Source organism: Diabrotica virgifera, chromosome 4, assembly GCF_917563875.1.
Source record: "Diabrotica virgifera virgifera chromosome 4, PGI_DIABVI_V3a".
In the NCBI taxonomy this organism is placed as follows: domain Eukaryota; kingdom Metazoa; phylum Arthropoda; class Insecta; order Coleoptera; family Chrysomelidae; genus Diabrotica; species Diabrotica virgifera.
This window is the reverse complement of record NC_065446.1, coordinates 66,688,658-66,713,230: the sequence shown is the minus strand read 5'-3', so window position 1 is coordinate 66,713,230 and position 24,573 is coordinate 66,688,658. Positions and strand designations below refer to the sequence as shown.

Sequence of the window (24,573 nt, the reverse complement as noted above, 5' to 3'; positions counted from 1 at the left end):
ACGTCTTAATACTCACCAAATTTCATTGGCATATCTCAACCGGTTTTATAGCAATAAAATAAATCGTCAGTTTATAAGAAAAAATTTAACATCCCGTATCTCGGAAACGAAGCATTTGCGGACATACGTTTATAAAGCCAACTGTCATTATTTTTTCATGCAGAATTACTCCTTAAAGTTTGTCGCACTTATTTAAAGACACCGTGTATTGATGAAGAACATGTCTAGTTGTTAAAGTACCTAACTTTTTCATTACGCAACATAAACGAATGAATCAAAAAACATAATGTTAAGAAAACCTGAGGCTACGGTTGAGTTTTAATTTCAGTATTTTATAAATGCTAGAATATTCCACAGGGTGATGCGAACTTTGAGAAAAAAACACAGTTTGATTGGTACACCCGGTATACAATGAAAATTTACCTGTTTAGCAACAGTATTATTCCAGTGGTATTTTTAAAGAATCAGGCCCTAACATGTTCAAAAAATCACTTAAATCGGCCGACAGGTTTAGGAAATATGAGACATCAAAAATGACCAAATTTTTAAGTGGGCCGATTTCTATGCACGTAAGTTTATTTTAAATTATGTCCTGTTATGATTTATAGCATTTTTTTCGAATTTAAAATTTTATGAAGTTCCCTCTTATCATTTGTTGTGCAATTATTATCAATTTTATATTTATTTTTTCAGTTTTCATTCAGAGCTTGGAGAAAAGTAATGTTCGGTTTTTGGTTGACGGTAATTATATATTCTATGATCATATTAATATTGATATACACTTACCAGTTCAAGCGGTTTCCTTCTTATTGGGCATCATATCTTCACATACAAGAAGAGCAGTAAGTATAAATCTTTATAACAATATTAAATTAATCATGAAGTCATATCTTTACGTTATTTAAAAGGCCAAATGTCATTGTATTCTAACTAAATCTAACTCCACCATTCAAAATAACCGAAAAAAGTACACGAAAAATAATTATTTCTGTTTGCCAAAAATTAGTTAACCTAAAAAAACTTTTTAATTCAAAAATTTTTCCTGAGCTCAATTTTGATCGAAAAAATATGAAAACAAAAATCAATGTGTTTAAATTTTTTTAGTCCAGAGAAATTAGATTTTTCTTGTGACACATCTCCCTCCAGGCCGAAACCAATTTTTTTGAGTAGTATGGATATCTATAATAATAACCTTTATGTTTCCTGCAGCCGATTTTGATGATATACATAGTTATAAACAAATGAAGATCAAAAAACGGTAAATTTTCGCTTTTTTCGTCTATAACCGAAAAGTTAAGCATTTTAAACAAATTTGAGATTAAGAAACTCATAAATCGTCTAAAAAATTTCAATATGACGTTCGCTGAATATGTCTATCCTTATTGGTTGCTTAGAAAATTGCAAAATAAATAATAAATTCTGAGTTTTTATAAATATTCATAACTTATGTAAAAATTAACTTAGAACCTTCTTATTACACGAATTGCTGAGATTTCTGGTGCATTTCTGGTGCAGATTTATATTTTAAATTTCAAAGCAATTGGTCAAATAGTTTAAAAGTTATTTAATTTATTTATCCCAAATTCATTTTTTTTGCAACACTATAAGTGAGAAAATTATGAGGTTACAGTAAGACTTCTGACAGTTTATGGAAGAAGAACATTTATACTATTGACCTAATTAAAAAATAATGACAAAAAGTAATTTTAAACAGTGTAAAATTATTTTGCAAAAACACGTCGATTTTTTGCTTACTTATAAACAATAAGAATAACTTTTTAACCGTTACCCGTAGAAAAATTATTTTTTCATATTTGGAAAGACTAAATTTTTACACATTTAGAAAGAAAAACAATTGTCCTAAGATAATTAGGGACGAAGTTAGCCCCCCTTTTTTTAATTCATATGTTTTTGCAAAATAATTTTGCAGTATTTAGAATTATTTTTTGCCTTTCTTTTAATTAAATTAATAGTATAAATCTTCTTCTTTCATAAACTATCCAAAGTATGTGTAACTTCATCATTTTCTGACTTATAGCATTGCAAAAAAAAAACTAATTTAGGATAAACAAATTAAATACCTTTTAAAATATTTGACCAATTGCTTTGAAATTTAGGGTTTGATTTAAGCACCAGAAGTCTCAGCATTCCGTGTAATAAGAACGTTCTAAGTTAATTTCTACATAAGTTATGAATATTTATGAAAACTCAGAATTTATTATTTATTTTGCAATTTTCTAAGCAACCAATAAGGATAGACATATTCAGCGAACGCCATATTGAAATTTTTGTATACGATTTATTAGTTTTTTTACTCTCAAATTTGTTTAAAATACTTAACTTTTTGGTTATAGACGAAAAAAGCAAAAATTTACCGTTTTTGATCTTCATTTGTTTATAACTATGTATATCATCAAAATCGGCTGCAGGAAACATATAAGTTATTAATATATATGTCCATACTACTCAAAAAATTTGATTTCGGCCTGGAGGGGGTTGTGTCACCAACAGGATATTTTTTTTCCTTATTTCTCTGAACTATTTCAGGTTTTTTAAAGCAAATGATCGCTCAGGAAACGCTAAATATATAGAGGGGGACACCAAAAAAATGAGTTTTTTCGAATTTCGAGGAATTTCCGGCGACAAAATGGTAAATCTAACTCCTCCATAAAAAAACCGAAAAAACACATAAAAATAATTATTTCGAAGTCTGCAAAAAATTACCTACATAACCTAAAATTTTTCGAAAAATTCAGTTTTGAAATAATTATTTATGAAACAGTTCGTGAAGTATGCATTTTGCGAACGCACGCGATGTTTAGAGTACGAGCGACAACGGAGCGAGTGCTATACATCGCGTAAGTTCGCAAAAAGTACTTCACGCACAGTTTCATACAATATTTTATTTACGATAAACAAATAAAAAAACTGTAACTCTTCGTCACTGGAATTCATTTCTATTCTACAACGTTTAGAACTTTGACATTTAAAAATTCTAATTTATTGCTCATTATGTCATCACAATGACAACGCGAAAGTTAAGGATATTTGATTATATGAAAGTGTGTCAAAAACAGTGCGAAAAAGTAAATCCTATTTAAAATACAGTATTACTTCACGCACACTTTAAACCCTTCATGCACTGCTATCTATAATGACAGTTTTCACAAACTAAAAACTTATACATAATATGACATAGAGTTGATAAAGGTTTTTTTCTGAGCTCAATTTTGATCAAAAAAATCTGAAAAAAATCAGTGTGTTTTTGGACATAACAATGTACGTTCGTAAAATTTTTCAGATTTTTTAAAGCAAAGGATGGCTTAGAAAAAATTTTTTTTCGTAAAAACACATTTTTACGATATAGGACATCTGGGGCTACATAGGGAGCTAAAAATTTGCCTAAGGGGGTTTTAAATTATTTACTTTCTAGTGTACAATCCCAAATACTAATCCAGCCGAGTGGAGAAACAAAAGTTTTCAGTGTTTTATTGTTAGATAAAATGAATTTACATCAAGTAACGGTCGACCATCAATGTTTTAAAGAAAAATAATAAAGACCAAAATATGTAATATTTCTGTCTGTGAGTTTATTAGTATTTCTTATACGTTATGTCACGTCTCCCAGTGAAAATATTAATTAGTAAGACGAGTATAATAAGGCTTTGGTTGTTTTTAGGCCTCATTTTTAATATTTTGAACTCTCGACGTATTTATAACAACTGTAATCGCCCATTTTACTCAATAAATTTACAAAATCATCTTTTAGGCAACACGATATAGGATTAGAACAGTATAAGACGAAACAATTATTCGTAAGGCTGGTGACTCCCACATTCTTCGTAATTGTAACCGTTATACAGTTACATTACTTCCACAACGACTTCATGAAACTTACAGACCCCAAACGCACTCCACCTCCTAAAAGTCCAAAAACAGATCCAGATAAACCCGAATCAGATGTGGTAAGAAATGAAAGCTTAGAAGAAAGCTCTATGCAGGGCGGAGCTTACATGGACAGAAGCAGAGAATCGACTTCTAAATACTATTCAGAGCAAGATCTTACAAGTGAGTATTCTTAGTGTGAAACTTTTAAATGTTTAATGTATCAAGTCTAAAATTAGGAGAAGTAATAGGGAACTTGCATAAATTTTTAAATATTAAAATTATATTAAAAAACATAAGGTAACATTATCTTAAAACGCTTGCATGTAAAAAAAAACAAATATTTTTAACCCATACGTTTATTACGGAGCTTTCAAAATGCTATGAAATCCAAATTTCTTAGAAGGCGCTTGAACGTGCTTCCATTGGTCTGACGTCACGGACCACGGTCAACCGGACTAGGAGTCGAAAACAACGCGATTAGAGTATTACGAGAATTGTATATTACATTTTAATCGCATTTAATTGGAAATGACCAGGTAGTATTTGTATTCTTGTATAGTTTCAAAGTGAAATTTATAAATCTTTAGAAATTGCTACTTTTCTGAAGGGTTTAAAACGCATAAGTACTTATTACTCATCAGGGTTTTTCAAAACAAAGCGATTAGGTTATTCTGAGGATTGGGTAGTACATTTTAATCGTCTTTAATAATTGAAATACTAAGGGCGGTAAGTTTAATTTAATTGAACTAACTTGTGGATTAAAAATACAAGATCTTAAATATTTACTAATTAATGGAACAGATTTTGCAAAAATATTCTCGAAGCATTTCTTTCGTTTATGGCGAAATCATCTCCAAGAGACATAAATATGTGTCCCGTTCTTATCTTTTCTAGAGTTAAAAATAGATGCATTGTTTGTGTTTTATTTCCATTAACTAAAACGTATAAAATGAAACGTGGACTATCTAGGTCTGTATTGAAACTTCATCACTGTACAATTCAGAGACAAACTTTTCAATTGTTTTGCTTCCTCTTCTTTCGCATCTTCATCACAAGATACAGAATCACTTTCATTGTACCAATAGTCATCACTACCACTATATTCACTATTATCTTCAAACACAGAACTTCCTGGTTCACTTTTTGTATCTTCAAATAATGTTTCAAGTCATTTATGGGTGAAGTTCCTGCATCCTTATTATGTATTTGCGCGATAATTGCTGTCAATGAGAAAGACAATGCCAGTATTGGCGTTTAAGAAAATGAGGGAGACGAAGAAAATGGCACTGCAATTGACAAAACTTGAAAAGAAAACTCGGGAGACTCGGGATCTTTGTAAACAGTCACTTGTAAAAGAATCTGACAGAATCTTAAAGTATTCTAATGATAGATTCGCTGTTGAAAAAGTAGGTCAAAGTGTTAGAGTGGGAATTCCAGAAGTTAATAGAGCTGAGGCCAATAGCCGAAACATTATTGCCATTATTATTTCTGTTATAGATGAAAAGCTATACAAGCTAGGCAATAAGCATAGCATTTAAACCAACTTCATGCAAGAAACGAATTTACCACCTGCTAGGAAACACTTATTTCAGTCAATATTGCAATGGTGACAACTCAACTGTAACACTCCTTTGAAATTTACACTGAATACCTTTATTAAGATACCGTTTTTGAGGTAAAGCTGGTTGGTGTAATTCAGGTCCTGATTGAACTAAGTTTGTGAAATTAGGATCACACTGTCTCTTATCATTGTCCTCTAGAACAGACTTGGATGTAGAAGCGGTATCTTCAAGAAGTTGTCGTTTAGGTAACCCTTTTAAGGGCTGCTTCCGTCACAGGCTGAGAAAAAACTGGTTTTCTATCTAGTTGACAATCAAATATGTGCGGGACAACACCTGACGTAATAATTTTGGGACCACGCATAATCTTGAATTATACAGTGAGCACGCAAAGGTTGGAATAAATTAATTTTATCGAAAATGGACAATTCTGGAAAAAAATCCCAAAACAGGTCAATTTCTATTTTTAAATTACGACTTATTGTCATTTATATCATACTAGTGACGTCACCCATCTGGGCGTGATGACATCATCGATGATTTATTTAAAAAAGAATAGAGGTCGTGTGATAGCTCATTTGAAAGGTAATTCAATTCTCTATTCAGTAATATAAACATTAACATAAGTATTTATACAGGGTGCCCAAAAATTTTTTTTCTGAATTAAATTTATTGACATAAAAAGAAGAATGTGTGTAATTTATTTAATTCAAAACACATTTTACTGCTATTAGAAAATAGTAAAAAATGTTTATTTGGCAAATAAATATTGTTTTTTTGTCAAAAAAAATTTTTTTGACACCCTGTATAAATAATTATGTTAATGTTTATATTACTGAATATAGAATTGAATTACCTTTCAAATGAGCTATCACACGACCCCTATTCTCATTTAAAAAAATCATCGATGACGTCATCACGCCCACATGGGTGACATCACTAGTATGATGTATATGCCAAAAAGTCGTAATTTAAAAACAAAAATTGACCTGTTGCGGGTTTTTTTTCAAAATTATCCATTCTTGAGAAAATGAATTTATTCCAACCTTTACGTGCTCACTGTATATAGTTATCCATGTCTTGTTCAAACTGTAACCAATAAACAAGTTTAAGGAAACGACAACTAATATTTTTTCTTGAAATAGAAAATGTCTTATAAGATAACTAATTAGATAAATACTCACATCGAAATGATCCTCACAGAAATAAAGACCTTTGCTACTTTGTGAAATATCCTTTTTATCTCGCAAGCCTGCCTTTAGCCATTTTAATCGACGTTTTTGGTTCTGCTAGTAGAATAAAAAATTGTACTTATATTGGGCAGATTTGTTTTCAATTTTGTGAAAGTATATTATACACTAAATACAATAATAGTATCGTTCGCGGTAACGATCCCGTACTTGTCCAGGATTACTTCGCATGCGCACTTTAAAAAAGAGCGTTCTCTTTTTTAAAGTGCGCATGCGATTTTTAAAGTGCGCATGCGAAGTAATCCTGGACAAGTACGGAATCGTTACCGCGAACGATACTAATATTAACACCGAGCAAACAACACAATTATTCGACACGCACAACTAGCAACGGCAAAATGCATTCCATGCAATAGCTCACTGAACGGGCGAACGAGAACAGTGGTTGGTGACGTCAGACCCCAGCTCGCGCTTTTGAAGTTGTTTGAAACGGAAATTTTGGGCGCGGAACTTTGATCAGCTGTTGTACGTACACCATTCATTGTTAAGACGTAATATTTTGAATATAACATTTTTAAACATAAATTAACAATTTTATGCAAAAATATTTTTATGTGCAAGTTCCCTATTAGATAACGTTTTCATTATTAACGATGTGTCTTTTAAACGATATTTATGTGTCTCTATAACGATAAAATTTACTGATGTGTCTATGTTATAATTTAAAAATCGTTAAAAATCCACACGCAAAAAGTTTCCCTGTAGTTGGCTGTATACCATGTAATACAAAAAACATTAAAATCCTTTATAAAAGGTATATATTTAAAATCCCTATAACCCCTCCGTGGCTCAGTGGTAAGAGCGCCTGCCTTTGGATCGAAAAAATCCGAAAGGTTGTGGGTTCGAATCTCACCAGGGTCAGAAATTTTTCATTTATTATAAATTAATAAATGAATATAGTTTCTGTCCTTGTGGGATCGGTACTCACCGGAGGGACCGCAGACGTTCGGATACAATTATTAGCGTCTCTTTGCAAAGACAATGACGTCGACTTTGCAAAGTAACAAGACACTTACTCAACATACACACTACACATGACACTAATACTCATGTTGTGACTGGCTGAATGACAAAGTCCCTGCCATTAAAAAAATCCCTAAAAAGGGCTACATCACAGAACTAGTTCTCGATTGGTTGACCAATCAGCATCAGTGTTTACCTAAAATGAATATAACCTGGTAAAATTATGCAAAGATTTGGAAATGTTTACTACGATTAAGAAAAGTTGTAGGTTATACTCACGTGAAATGTACATGCTAACCACCAAGATATAGTAATACAAAAATATGTGGCTAAAAACCCTTTACAAGTAATCCGTCAAGGAAATATCGGTTAAAAATGTGAACTTAAGTATGGATGTTTAAAATATTCCATTACTACGCTACAGGTAACATCTGAGCTATGGTTTAACTTGTTCACATGATGACAGTATGGCAGCAAGTGACAATGAAATGGATGGGGACTCCTATATATGCAGGGTGGTGAATTGGAAAACGGGCCATAGGAAACTCAATGTAAAATTCTAAACTGTTGAATTCCTGCTTCCCTAATTATTCTACATCAAAAGACATGATAAACTATTTGTAGAGGATTGAAATCTTTATTGAAAACAATTGTTAAAATTGTTCTACGAATTAAACACATTCCAAAATTTTGTAAAATATAATAAATTTTATCAAAGTATTTGCCAAATTTAGGCCACACACAGTGCAAGAATGTGTATAAGGTTGCCTTCGGTGACAATGAAATTATCATATTAACAATATTTTGAACTGTCAGTATTTTTTATTTTATCGTTTTTATTGTTTAAAAAACAATAAAGTCGAAAAGATGTCCTCAGTTGAGGAGAAAGTAGTAATAATAAAGATGTTTTATTCAGTCAATAGTTTGCGTACTGTCAGAAATAGTAACGTGTGGCCTTACTTTTACGCACTTACTTAAGTATGGCAAATGTTTCTATTCAAAATTTTGGACTCTGTTTAAATCGTAGAACAATTTTAACTTTTGTTTTAATACAGATTTTAATCCTCTACAAATAGTTTCTCATGACTTTTGATGTAAAATAATTAGGGAAGTAGGAATTCAACCATTTAGAATTTTACATTGAATTTCCTATGGCCCGTTTTTCAATTCACCACCCGGTATACCTTTTATAAAGGATTTTTTGTTCTTCTTAATGGCGATACAGACTCGTTTTTGTAATATTTATTTAATTATACAGTAATTTCCACATATTTATATTTTCTAAAATCTTTTTATTTTTTAGTTGTGCCGTCAGTGATAATGGCAAAATGGTATGAAAAACTGTTAAAGGCTTTTTTGTATACAAAACATGTGTTCTTTCTATTTTTGGAAATACATATGTTGAAGATAGTACTATTCTTCGCCATGTTGATGTGTATATACGACAAAGCTGCTCTGTACTTTATCATAGTGCTACTTACAACGTTTTCGTTCACCTTTGGTCGAAGTGTGCAGATGTTTACAACATATTTTACGTCTGTCTTTGTTTCTGCACTTATATTGGGTCGTATGATTTACCAAATATCGTATATTAATGAAAAATCATGGGATGTCAATTGTACGGTAAGTTTCCAACAGAAACATTCGACATTTTTAGTTATTTTATTCAATAATTTATTTAATGTAAACAAAATCGGTAGGTATACCCGCAAATGATCTTAGGGGAATCAAAACTACATAAACAAGTCGAAATATACGTTAAAACAAACATCATTCAATAAGCATACGAGAAACGGAAAATCTGAATATCGTGCTTAACTTTCTTTTTCTTTTTGTATAGACATGACTTTGCCTGTTTTTTCAATGTGCCTCCAGTAAGTCGTTCCCTCGTTTTCGTGGTCTTCCCACTGATCGTCTTCATATTGGGGAACCGTCTCTCGCCGTCCTTAATACTCTATTTGTTATCATTCAGCTTATGTGGTCATTCCATTCTACTCTTCTGTTTCTTACCCAGTTATTAATGTTATCCACTTTGCATCTCCGTCGTATATCTGTACTTCTAGCTCTGTCCCATATCTTACCATCTTTGTAAATTCTGTCATTCATTTCTTTTCCGATATTTTTATTTCTCCATATTGTGTAATTCAGGCAACCTGCGGCTCTGTTTGCCACTTGATCTTCACTTCTGTTTCGAGCTTTCCGTAGCTAGATAGTGTGATGCCTAGATATTTAAACTCCATCACTTGTCACATCTATTATCTCCAGCTCTAATTTATATCTTATTGGATTTACTGTTATAACCATGCATTTTGTCTTTTTTGGGGAAATTAACACGTTAAATTTTCTGGCGGTTATATTAAATTGGTGCAGGATACGTTCTAAATCATCTTCACTACTTTGAGAAATTAGTATTGCATCGTCGACATAGCAGATTATTTTAAGTTGGTTTTCTCCCATTTGGTATCCTTTTTTAGTTCTTACTTTTTTATGATTTCATCCATGATCAGGTAGAACAATAAAGGACTCAAAGAATCCCCCAGTCTTATCCTATTGTCAGCTTCAATTGGGTCAGTTAGTTAGTTTATCTTCTACTTTTATTTTTATTGTGTTGTTCTGGTAGATGTTTTCGATCGTTGTAATTATTCCTACAGGTACCTTTCTTGAGTATATCAAAGGGATAACGTCCTTTAATTTGACCCTGTCAGATGCCTTCTTAAGGTCATTCTTATGCGTGCTTAGTCATTCTTCACAATATTTTGCCTTTATCCCTATGTGGGATCGCTTTCCCTAATTGCAATTATCATGTTTCTGTATTGAGTTATACCGATATTAATCTCCTTCAGGGTGTGATATTTGGGTTACCTTCGTCCAATTCACATTTCTTACTGAGATAGTTACTCGCCCAATTTTGAAAAGATGAAACGAAACAAATTGAACTTTTATGTTAAACACACACATCGAATACCTAGGCCGTCCGCACATGGGTCGATCGAAGACACGTCTCGAAGTTCGCGCGTCTTGCTCGTTTTGTATGAACCCTGCGCCACAAGCGATTGTTCTCCACACACTAGTCGATTCAGTTTGCTCACATCTTCCGACCAGGAGGAACGCATTTTTTATATATCAACCAAAACAACTATACTTCCCCAACGAATTTTATAATAAGCACCTAGAAACAGAAGTTCAATGTTTTCAGAATTTTATATTACAAACAATATATTTCCCCAAAGCTTCTAGTACTACAATCAACGAACATAACATTCACCGATCTTTAAAAAAACCTAAAATTTAATTTAGCGCAAAAATCAACAAAAAACCAAGGAAACAAATAAAATAAATAAAATAAACTTGGAAACGTGCGTCTCACTCGAACTTTCTCGTGCGCTACCGATCGCAAAGGACGAGAGTCGTACAAGACGAGGAGATTTTCAATCCTAAACGCCTCGTCTACGGAGCTCAATGCCACAACGAAGGAACTTAAGTGGCGGGGAGAGATCTACGCGACTGGAATCGAGTCGACTACTTCGCACGTCGCCTCATGTGCGGACGGCCTAATTCTTCGTAATTATTCACACTTTTCTATCTATATTCACGCTGAGAATAAATTCAAAATTAATATACCAACCAGGAAAGACTGTAAGGAAGGTGTGCCCATTCAAACGGAAGCTACCTGGTATACTGGGCTCAAAAACATCGGATTTTGTAGTAGCGGGTATAGTAGGAACAAAACAAGGGATATACTTCCCGTTAAGTCTATCTAAGGATGTCACAATTTCCCAGGCGGAAATATCGGCAATCCATTACTGTGTGGAAGAAATAAAATGGCAGAAAAGAACGCACCATTCAGTGCAGTTCTTCACAGATCAGAGTTAAGCCAGGAAGAGCTTAAGGCACTCAATTCTGTAGAGGTCGATTCTAAGCCAGTATGGGATTGTGTGGGTGCCTTGAATAAAATTGGAGATCGTAGCAAGGTTACGGTAGCCTGGGTACAGAGGCACTAGGATCATAAGGGCAATAAAAAAGCAGATGAAATGGCCAAACCAGGTTCATTAATGTCATTCATTGGACCGGAACCCTTCTGCGGCGGTGTACAGGCAGTAACAAGAATGGCTACAAGAAAGTAGGTAGCTCACAAATCTATGGAATGGTGAAGGAATTCGTCAGGACAAAAGACAGGAAACAGTCAAAGCCTGTTAACAGTGCACTGTAAGCTGAATAGGCAGTTAAAGCTGATGGTATTCGTATTGGCAGATCTGCAAACCTATGCAGATTATATCACTTAAGAAGAGACAACAGAGCACAGTTTGTGTCTGTGCACCAGCCTGGAAAATGTGCTATTCTTTGCATTAGGAGCAGAAAAGCCACCGGCAGAAAGAAGGTTCATTCTCGAAGCTATTAGACTTTTTAAAATTGGGCCAGAAATCTAGGGTAGAGGACCACAATAGATCTGAAAAGGTCTCAGTAAAACGGGCCAAAAGCCACACTTTATTGAATCTATCTATAAATCTGCTTCGTTTTCTCCTGACAATTGCAATACTAATATAGAAAGCACTTTGAAGAATTGTATAATATGTGCATTCTATTCATTTCACTTTAAGAACGGAACGTTTGGCTTATAGAGATCAGTGTTGCCAAAACTCTCAGGCACGTGTTGCTACTAGACTGCCAATTAGACGAAGCTACGAAGCACTAAAAAGCCCAAAACCTAGGATATTTGTGCAGTAAGATGAATCGTCATGCAACTTTTTGCATTCAATTCGAGACAGTGTCAGGCAATGTTGTGACCTAAATTGATCTCCGGCAAAAAACTTTGTGCATGAGAAAATGTATTTTCAAAGTGCATCTCGAAGAGATGGAAAATGAAAAATTTAGAACTCAGGAAATATTGACGGAAATGAGTTCAATTTTTATATTTGGGGGTTTTGGAGGTCAGTGAACATAAATTTCATAATGGCGATGGTCTCCGAGGTACCTGGTGCCCAGGATGAAGCTCGTCGCCTGGAACGATCGAATAATTCGCAAAATGAAGTTTGTATCGAAAAACTGAAAAATACGCGTTTAATATTTTTCAAAAATCTATTGAATGACACTAAACACGACCTCCCACTCCATCCCCTGGAGGTGGGGTGGGGGTAACTTTAAAATCTTAAACGAAAACGCCCATTTGTTATTACAGATTTGGATTGCTAACGTAAAAATAAGCAACTTTTATTCGAGAAAATTTTGCAAATTGTGGATAGATGGCGCTATAATCGGAAAAAACGATTTATCGTGATACCATAGGTAAATTATAGAAACGGTTTAATATCTCGAGATACACACTCCCAAATAAAAGACCAAAAAATACGTATTTAATATTTTTCAAGAACCTATCGAATAACATCAAACACGACTTTCCACTCCACTCCCTGGAGGTGGGGTGGGAGTTAACTTTAAAGTATTAAATGGGAATCCCCTTGTTTTATTGCAGATTTGGATTCCCCATGAAAAAATAAGTAATATTTATTCGAAACATTTTTTAGAATTGTTAATAGATGGCGCTAATTTTTTATTTTTGCGGGAGATTAACTTAGTTCACAGAATTGCCTGACACTCTCACGAATCGAATGCAAAAAGTTGCATGACGATTTATCTTACTGCACAAAATTCCTAGGTTTAATGCTTCGTTGCCTCGTCTAAATATACGATTCATTCATCAGACGGCGTGGCATCATCGCGCTTCTATCGTCCATAAGAAATACATGGCCCTATCTACGCAAAGTTCCGTTCTTAAGGTGAAACGCTCTATAGTTATTGATGCGTGTTGCAATTTCATTTTTTTTACATTATAAAAAGAAAATTCTATTAATCTCAATTTTTAATTTTTAGTTTCACAACACGAAGGATATAAACGAGACCACTGTGAACAACGGCCCTTGGCTTGGTTTTGGCAAACTTTCAGAGATAGATCAAAACCTACCAGGAATCGTTCGTTGGAATATCATATTTATAGTGATAATGACACTGTGGAAAGTCGTTGAGGTGCGACAGTTTAATTATCGATTATCACGAGATCGTTCGACCGAGAGAAGGTTTTTCATGTTTCCGAGAATAACCAGAGATGACGCTGATAAAGACTTGAGACACTTTGCAAAGTATATGGCAAATTATGGATTTTATAAGTTTGGAGTAGAGGTAAGACATCAGTTTTCACTTATTTATAAAATATTACGAAACAATTTAGAGAATTTGCTACTTTTTCATTAAATATATTAAACCATTAAATCTATTTTTCCAAATTTTGATTACTTACGTTGATTACTAGGTTATTAGGGCTAGGTCACATACTTAATAGCATTTCATGTTTCAATAAAAAATAAACTGGACGTCAGAGAAAACGCGCCACTCACATAATTTAGGAAATTTTACATTTTTTTATATATTTCTCCATTTTCTTTTAATTTGTTTTATGTTAATTAAATTAAATGAATTATCACTTGATTAGAGTACTGAGAAGCTAGACTGAGCCTATAAAGAAAAAAAAAGAATGTGTGTACTTTGTACGCACCTAAGAAGTTATACTTCTATTATATGATTTCAACGAAATCAATATACTTTAAAGAGTTTATTTATATTTAATTTAACTTCTTCTTCTTTATGTGCCGTCTTCTACCGAAGGTTGGCGACCATCAAACGATAGGTTTCTCTGTTTTGTGCCGCATGTATTATGTTCGCAGCTTCTGGTATTTGAAACCATTCTCTCAAGTTTCTCAGCCAGGATTTCTTCTTCCTGCCCAAACCTCTTCTACCTTCAATCTTGCCTTCGACGATAAGCTGTAGCAGACTGTACTTATCATTACGGAACACATGGCCCAGGTATGACGCTTTCCTCCTTTTAACAGTTGTTAACAATTCCAACTCTTTACCCATTCGTCTCAATACCTCTGTGTTGGTCACTCTGTCTGTCCAAGGAATTCTCAGTATGCGTCGATACAGCCACATTTCTAGAGCCGCTAACTTCTTTATAGTTGCTGCTGTTAACGTCCACCCTTCTATTCCGTAAAGTAGCGTAGAGAGTACATAGCATTTTGTGGCGCGCCATCGGAGGTTAACGCTTAGGTTGCGGTTGCTTAAGAGCTTTCTCATTTTTATGAATTTGGATCTTGCTATTTCAATTCGGATCCTAATCTCTACGTCTGGGTCCCACTTATCATTTACTGTATATCCCAGATATTTAAATCGGTGTACTCTTTCAATACGTTCGGCTTCAATATTCAGGTCGATATGTTGAATGTTCTTTTTACTGATCACCATAAATTTAGTTTTCTTTCTATTGATCTTCAGTCCAAATTGGTTGCCAGTTGTATTTACTCTATTTAGCATCATCTGTAAATCTTCGATGTTATCGGCTAGTATAACAGTATCATCTGCATATCGAAAATTACTTATTGGTACGCCATTAATCTTGATGCCCTCATTGTACTCTTCTAGTGCCTCTAGAAATATTTGTTCCGTGTACAGGTTGAAAAGCAGTGGCGAAAGAATACAGCCCTGTCTAACCCCTCTAGAAATGGATATGTTTTCACTCACCATAATATGTCCATTCTTTATGTGGGCTGTTTGATTCCAATATAGATTTTTTATAATCTGGATGTCCTTAGTGTCAAGTCCTGAAAGATGTAATAGTTCTATGAGTTTGTCATGTTTGATAGTATCAAATGATTTCTCATAGTCGATAAAACAGGCGTAAACATATTTCTGTTGATCCAGGCATTTTTGAATCAAGACTTGTATTGCAAATAGGGGCTCTCGAGTTCCAAAACCGCATCTAAAACCGAACTGTGTTTTACTTATGCTGTGTTCTAATTTTGCTCGTATTCTGGAATGGATAATACGCAAGAATACTTTAAGGGTATGACTTATTAAACTTATAAGGCGATATTCGCTACACGTCTTAGAATTGGATTTCTTGGGAAGGGGCACAAATGTAGATTTCAGTCAGTCCGATGGAATTTGACCAGTATCGTAATCTTATTGAACAGTTTCAATACTACATTCATGTTGTTCTCGTTAAAAACTTTTAAAAATTCGACTGGTATTTCATCGCATCCTGTTGCTTTCCCATCTTTCGTTTGATCTATAGCTTTTATCACCTCACTTTTCAATATTTTTGGTCCATTCAGATCAAGAGTGTTCGTAGAAATATGACGATAATCCGTAAACAAATCTTTTATGTAAATTGCCCAAGTCTGTAACTGTTCTTCTTTATCTACAATAAGTTTGTTGTTCTCGTCTATTAACTTAGCAAACTGTTTTTTCTTGTAAGTATAAGTAAACTCCTTAATTTTTTTATGCATGTTAAAACTATCGTGTCTTCGTTCTAGCTCTTCTATCTCTTGACATTTTTCTTGTAACCATTTCTCTTTGGATTCTTTTATCTTTCTGCTGACAGTTCTATCCAGTTCTTTATATCGTTCGGGATTATTCTTATTTTCCCTCCTTCTGTCCATGAGGTGTAATATTTCATCTGTCATCCATTCGTTCTTCTTCTTCCGCTCGTAGTCACCAATTACTTCTTTCGCACCGTTGCATATAGCGTCCCTTAAGTTGATCCAGTCTCTTTCAATATCATCAGTATTGGTTGTTAAATCAACATTACTATTAATGCTATTTGTAAGCTTGACTTTTATCTCGGGATTTCTAAGTTGATCCATATCTAATCTTTTGTTATTCTGTTTCTGGATTAAGGTTTTTAGTCTGACTCGTAATTGGGCTACAAGAGGATTATGGTCAGAGTTTATATCAGCTCCAGGATATGTTTTGGCTGATATTATTGCGTTACGGAAACGTTTGTTGATTGTTATAAAGTCTATCTGATTTCTAACGATGTACCCAGACTTGTCCTGTGGTGACCTCCAAGTGTACAATCTTCTTAATTTATCTAATAATATTTAATTCAACTATTCTTCTTTAATTTAACTATTAAACTAATTTTAATACTTACTACTGTCCAAAAATTTTTATTAAAACAATACCAAAAATTAAAAAAAAAAAAAAGAATAAAACACACACAAACACATTGAAAAATGCCACAAAGAAATAATTTCTGAACAATAATTGTTGCCAAAAATTTTAACTAAATACGTATTTTCTGAAAAAATTATATAATAATATACTTACATTCATAAAATGTATAAAAAAAAATAAAAAAAATAGTAACTTGCATTGGGATCGAACCCGCTTCCCGTCGATCCCGCCGATCGAAAATCGAAGTGCTTTCCCATTGCGCCAACTTCGCGTGTCTGTCATGTGGGAATATACACCAGCTGAACGTTTACACCATAAACTTGTTGACAGTAGTTGTTTATTTCTTATATGAATTTAATCAAATCAGTTTGATTTTTGTGGAATTAAAGGAATATTTTGTGGAATAACAATATATTAGGTGATTATCGGTAGAAATTTTGATGGTAATCAAATTATGTATATCAAAGCATTACATACTATTTTGGTAGATTCATTTTAAATTTTCCAAATAGGTAGGTACCTATGTAATTTTTTATTCGGATACTGAAACATTTACAATTATTACGTACCTCTCGCTTTTAAAAAACTATTTAAAAAGTCAATACAAATATAAACTTGCTTTTTTCTCTCTCATCACAACAATAAAAACTAATATACACAACACTTTTTTATCCATAATCTCCATATTAAACAATTATTGACAGATGATTTTAACACCCAATCAGATCCTGTATAACGTTTGAGCGACTAATACCATACTGTCGGTGTGCGCATGCGCCAGGGAATGTAAAAATTTACCCTCGTGCCTAAAGAAGTATAACTTCAATAAACAAATTCGCAAAACATATTAAACCATAAAATTCTCACAACTCATTATGAGCTTCGCTGAATTTTGAGAACTGTATAAACTTTTCAGACTAGGACACTGGTGTCTGACACCGCTGTCCGCCACAGGTGTTCAATTGCAGCAAAGCATTGTTGAGCCACTAAAATCAACCAGACATTCAAAGTGGCTCGTCTTTAATCATTCATTTTTTTTATTTTATAATGGATTTGGCTTAGCTAATTAACCAGACTATTTGTTTTTTGTATGGTATTACAATAACAATTAATTTAATCATCTAAGCCTACTTATAATCTAAATTTACAGTGTGTTATAATATTCATGGATACATTTTTCAATTTTGTGTGAATTGTTTACAATTATTTTTAATTTTATTACCTAAGCCTATTTAAAATTTAAATTTACAGGACGTTACATATTTGTAAAGACATATTAACGTCTGCTTATTATTTGAAAAAATAATTTCATTTAAATTAATAGGTAAAGGGCAATTTAGATTAACTAACCCTTCATACATTATTTTAATATTTTGTCTACTGTCCACACTCCAATATGAGGTGTTGTTGATCTCCAATTCCACCACAGCTACAGGCGCAATATGGGTTATTCATTTAAAACATTGCTTTGCTGTAATTGAACACCGGTGTCAGACACTAAGTGTCACAGTTTAAAAGGGTACTTAACGTTACACTGGCCTTTTTACAGTGTATTTCTTAATAACGATGGAAAAATATTTGTTCTGTCGAAAGTCTGTTCAGATTGTTACATTGATGGAAAATGGAACAAGCCAAAGAAATGTGGAAAGTCAATTGAGAGTTAGTCGTTAATTTGTGAAAAGTACTTACCAATGATTTCTAGAGACTCGATCTCATCAACAACGATCCGGTATGGGCTCAAAAAAAGACAACAGTCAGAGAAGATCGTGTTTTCACTATTGCTGCACTGCGAAACCGGACGCAAACTGCTAGTTTGGTCCAAGGGCATATTCAGTAAGCCCAAGGACCAGTAATCAGAGTTTCTACTGTTCGACGAAGGTTAACAAAACTCGGTTTGACAGCTTGCAATCCAGCAACGGAGCCATTACATACTGCTTCTCACAAAAGACTTGCAGACTTGCATTTGTCCGTGAACACGTCAATTGGGCATAGACGATTGGAAACAGTTTTGTTTACGGATGAGTGTAGAATGTTTTGGGCAGGGAATTTTTTGAGAAACACATGGATCTCTTCTTGATTGAGAGGGGCGTAATAACAGCAAGCAGCTACATAACGGAGATCTTTCAACATCATGTGATGCTATATGCTGGGTTTATTGGCAATGGTGTTCTGCTAATGCGAGACTACAGACAGCAAGGATTTTAACACAGTATCTTAAAGATTCCAGATTCCTGTATTCCAAAAGTGGACTGACCGTCTCAAAGTCCAGACCTCAATCCTATTGAGCATATGTGGATCATTCTCAACAGGCGTGTAAGACGTCGTATACCTGCTCCAACAACATACGAAGTGCTTCGAATGGCTCTCATTGAAGCATGGACCACTTTTCCCCAAAGGAATATCCAAAAAGTGATCAGTTCTATGCCAAATCGAATGATAAGTGTCATGATACTTGCCTTTTCTTGACTCTATAATTCATGTATTGTTATAACTCTAACTGAATTGGTATTCTTTTTCTCATAGGCTTCTTTCTGTGCGTCACAGTTTTTCGATTTCTTTCTAACGCATTAAATTGTATCTGACAGAAAAAAACACGTCTGCGATTACAGACATTTATAACATTTATTCTAGTTGTCGATAGATGGCGCTATAATCGAAAAAAATTATTTACGAATTATATAATATATCTACGAATATAATCTATACAATTTATAAGACTATACAAATCAAAGAAAATACCATTTTATAAATGCAATAAACACAATTGATTTGTTTTTATGCCAAATTGCAAAAAAATGTGACAACTGTCAGATTTAACTAAAATGTCATGTTAGAATAAATGTTATAAATGTATATTATCACGGACTTACCTTTTTTCTATTATTTGTGACGCACTGAAAAATGCCCATGAAAAGGACCATACATCGAAATCTTCAGTACGTTTATTATTTTTTCAAATTTTTCTTTGTTTTCTATTTATTGCTAATGATAATTCGTGTTACGTGCTATTCGCGGTGTGCAAGTACTCGGAGGGGATACGCGAAACGATCGTGCGCGAATAGCGGAGAAATATTGCAACTTTCTTAAATAATTCATATTGTCAATTGAACTTGTCATATTGACGTACATTTCATACCTATTGTCATTTAAGAAGAAAAATTATACAGGGTGTCCCGAAAAGATTGGTCATAAATTATACCACACATTCTGGGATCAAAAATAGTTCGATTGAACCTAACTTACCTTAGTACAAATGTGCTCACAAAAAAAGTTACAGCCCTTTGAAGTTACAAAATGAAAATCGATTTTTTTCAATATATCGAAAACTATTAGAGATTTTTTACTGAAAATGGACATGTATCATTTTTATGGTAGGACCATCTTAAAACAAAATTATAGTGAAATTTGTCCACCCCATAAAAAATTTATGGGGATTTTGTTCCCTTAAACCCCCCCAAACTTTTGTGTACGTTCCAATTAATTCATTGTTGTGGTACCATTAGTTAAACACAACGTTTTTAAAACTTTTTTGCCTCTTAGTATTTTTTCGATAAGCCAGTTTTTATCGAGATGCGGCTTCTTTTTCAATATATTTACGTAAAAATTTTATGGGGGTTTTGTTCCTTTAAACCCCCCAAATGTTTGTGTACGTTCCAATTAAACTATTATTGTGGTACCATTAGTTAAACACAGTGTTTTTAAAACTTTTGCCTCTTAGTCTTTTGTTCATAAGTCACCTTTTATCGAGATGTAGCTTCTTTTTCAAAATATACCTAAAAATGTAAATTATAAATAAATTTTCAGATTATTAACAGGTCTCTAGAACCGTACTTAACCATATACAAATATGTGGTGGATTCGACAAATATTCAAAATATCTCGATAAACACTGGCTTATCGAAAAAGTACTAAGAGACAAAAAAGTTTTAAAAATAATGTGTTTAACTAATGGTGCCACAATAATAATTTAATTGGAACGTACACAAAAGTTTGGGGGGGTTTAAGGGAACAAAACCCCCATAAAATTTTTATGGGGTGCACAAATTTTACTTAAATTTTTTTTTAAGATGTTGCTGCCGTAAAAATGCCGCATGTCCATTTTCAATAAAAAATCTCTGAGAGTTTTCGATATATGAAAAAAAATCGATTTTCAATTTGTAACTTCAAAGGGCTGTAACTTTTTTTGTGTGCACTCTTGTATATAGGTAAGTGAGGTTCAATCAACCTATTTTTGACCCCAGAATCTGTGGTATAATTTATGACCAATCTTTTCAGGACACCCTGTATATTGCTTCACAATATTGATATGATATGCAATTATTATCAGAAGCAGCAGAATTGACCACAGATATACAGACCTAATAGCCAATATATATAAAGATGCCACAACAACAATTAAAGTATACGAAGGAACACAATCAATTTTTATATAAGTATACGAAGGAACACAGAAACTTTTCAATCAGGTTCTGGAAGATATCTTTAAAAGATTAGAATGGGAAGAAAAAGGTATAAAAATTTGTGGACAACGCTTGAACCATCTAAGGTACGCCGATGACATCGTATTGATAACCGATAAAAAAGAAGAATTGTTTGAAATGATGAAAGAACTGGACATAGAAGCCGGAAAGATAGGCCTTAATATGAATTACAGCAAGACCAAAATCATAACAAATACAGATGAGGACATCACAATGAGGATCGGACAAGATGAAATAGAACAAGTTCATGATTATGTATATCTGGGTCAGATTATAAAACTTAACAAGGAAAACCAAACAGCAGAGATCAAAAGACGAGTTAGACTGGCATGGGCGGCATTTGGAAAACTAAGCTACATCCTTAAAAACAAAAGATATCCACAACATCTTAAGACCAAGGTATACAATCAATGCGTACTCCCTGTTCTCACTTACGGTTCCCAAACGTGGACGTTTACAAAAGCAAACATGGACAAGATCATAAAGACGCAAAGAGCAATGGAAAGGCAAATGTTGCACATAAAACTATTGGATAAAAAGAGAAACGAGTGGATAAGAGAGAAAACCAAAGTTAGGGATGTTAGACAAGAAGTTGCAAAGTTGAAATGGAGATTTGCCGGACACACTATAAGACAAAAGGAAGACCGATGGAACAAAATTCTCATAAATTGGAGACCGTGGCAATATAAACGAAGCAGAGGAAGACCACAAATGAGATGGGCAGATGATGTCAAGAAGCACGTGGGCTCTAGGTGGATAACTGTAGCGACAGACAGAGAAGAATGGAAAAGGATTGGGGAGGCCTATGTCCAAAGATGGACCGAAGAAGGCTAATTAGATAGATAGATAGAGATAGATGCAATTATTATATAAAGGTAAATTTAATTAATTGTATTTTGCTTGCAGTACTGCATTTTAATAATTAATTTTATTTACTACATACAATTGTTTACGTTTAAATAACATAACCTAAATCTAATTTTTTCTTCTTATTATTTTTTTGGACTATGGCCTTGACAATTATCCAGTAACCAGGACCATATGATTGGCCAATATAATTAAAAGTGCGAATAAAAGTGCAGAGCAAAGAAACCAGGTGTCGCTTTTCCGAACTTGCACGGTCCCAATAAGAGTAACTACTCAATACACAATAATTTAATTTGATATAAATAAGAAAAAATAAAAAGATAAAAAAATGTCTGAATTTTTATGGGTCTCTAATGCTCAGTGTATAAAATGAATTTTTATTGATCTCATAATTACTATTTTTGTTTTAGATCAGTTTCATATTGATGGTAGTGTTGATAGGTGTCAGAATGGATTTATATTCTTTGCTTCATAGCATGTGGCTTTTAATATTATTCGCTATGCCTAGAAGAATATTATCACAAGTATGGCTGATTTATTTGGTGTTTATAGCTATCTCGATACCATTCCAATATTTCCATGCCGTTGGATTGCCACCAAGTCTCTGTATAGGTAAACATTTTGTATATTAGTTATACATTAAATATCAATATTGTATAGGTCATAGGTTAAAAAAAAGAATGTGTGTGTACTTTGTACGCACGTAAGAAGTTATACTTCTATTATTATGATTTCAACGAAATTAATATACTTTAAACTGTTTATTTATATTTTATTTAAATATTAAACTAATTTTAATACTTATTACTTTTCAAAACTTTTTATTAAAACAATAGCAACAATTAAAAAAATAAAAGAATAAAACACAACCAAACACATTGAAAAATGTCACAAATGATTTCTGAACAATAATTGTTGGAAAAATTTTAACTAAATACGTATTTTCTGAAAAAAAATATATAATAATATACTTAAAATCAATAAATGTATAAAAAATAAAAAAAAAATAGAAGTTTGTATTGGGGATTGAACCCGCGTACATTGGCGCGGTTAGTTTTGAAATTCAAGCATCTTTAGATCTTGGCTACGGAGAAATATGCGTCATGTTGGAAGATAGACCAACTGAACGTTTTAAACTTTTGACAGTTTTGAATTTAACCAAATTAGTTTGATTTTTGTGGAATTGAAATATTAAAATACAACAAAACATAGAGTAAGAAAACAATATCAGATGAATATTGGTAGAAATTTTGTTGGTAATCAAATTATGTAAATCAAAGCATTACATACTAGGTAAGTTTATTTTACATTTTCCAAATAGGTAGGTACCTATGTAATTTTTTATTACGATACTGAAACATTTACAATTAAGTATGTACCTGTTGCTTTTAAAAACTATTTAAAAAGTCACTACAATTATAATCTTGCTTTTTCTCTGCCCTTACAACAATAAAAACTAATATACACAACATTTGCCTACCCATAACCGACATATTGAACAATTGTTGACAGGTCATTGTAATTACCCAATCAGAGCACGTATAACGTTTAAGCTGCGCCCAGGACCAAAACTTTTGATGAATTCGCGCACATATAAATTTACTCCCAACGCGCCTAAAGAACTATAACTTCAGAAACTGTACTGTTAAATCACTATATAAAATGTTTTCTCTTGTATTACATGGTTTGGGAGAGATTAACAAAATTGTAATTAAGAATTCGCCGTAAAACCAAATCAAGAGACATATTATATTTCAGTTCATTCATAGGGCGCCATAAACACCTTTACTAATAGTATCCACTCTCATTAGAGATCATAAAATCATCATCCAAAATTGTAATTTATAGGAATAAACGGCAAATTTCGAGCATATAGTTTAATAAAATCTTGCCCAAGTATACTTTCGCTAACTTGGCATCATCAGGGGCATTTCGTCAAAACAGGAAGATATCCCAGCAAAATGTAGATAACAGAGTGGTTTCCAACCTGTGGGGCGCGCTCCCCTAGGGGGCATGCAGCTGTTTCCAAAATATTTTCGAATGCAAACCAAAAAAGTCGAATAGGTGTCAAAAAAATGAATCTGCCAAATAGGCATATGTAATCCACAATCCTCGCAGCGAATTTTTCTAGTAAAAATGCTAAAACATCCATCCATACTCTTGCTGGAACAAAAACATGTCGCTTTCGTGTTTGGAGCCGAGCGCCAAATCTTCTTCTTCTTATACTTGTTGTAGATATGTCGATCTGTTAATTCCGACGTTGAAATATTTCTTGAAAGGTAGACTGCCAGCTATCTCTCCCGGTGGTCTCCTCGGTACTCCCCATAACTCTTGGAGATCTCATTAGAAAAATGTAAGAACAACTAACAATGTCATTGTTCTTACATTTTTGTTGCCAAGATGTAGTATCCGGCAAATTTTAATTAATTTTTGATCTGTTTGTCCTTCGTCCAGTGTGTGTTTAATGTTATTCATTAGTTGCAAAATTTTTTAAATTACTTTCTTGCCATACAAATGTTATCTACATTTTGCTGGGATATCTTCCTATTTTGACGAAAT

The 24,573-nt window shown here is 33.2% G+C and overlaps 1 protein-coding gene across 17 annotated transcripts in view; it reads left to right on the top strand.

The window, feature by feature from the left end:
- The window catches only part of LOC114324805 (piezo-type mechanosensitive ion channel component), a 369,243-nt gene that overhangs the window by 187,196 nt on the left and 157,474 nt on the right, over window positions 1-24,573 (top strand). For all 17 annotated transcript variants that reach the window (XM_028272670.2, XM_028272668.2, XM_028272666.2 and 14 more), the window contains 5 exons: window positions 694-842; window positions 3,770-4,068; window positions 8,964-9,283; window positions 13,529-13,834; window positions 22,425-22,626. In XM_028272670.2, coding sequence (XP_028128471.1) covers window positions 694-842; window positions 3,770-4,068; window positions 8,964-9,283; window positions 13,529-13,834; window positions 22,425-22,626 — 1,276 coding nt within the window. The remainder of the gene's footprint in view (window positions 1-693; window positions 843-3,769; window positions 4,069-8,963; window positions 9,284-13,528; window positions 13,835-22,424; window positions 22,627-24,573) is intronic.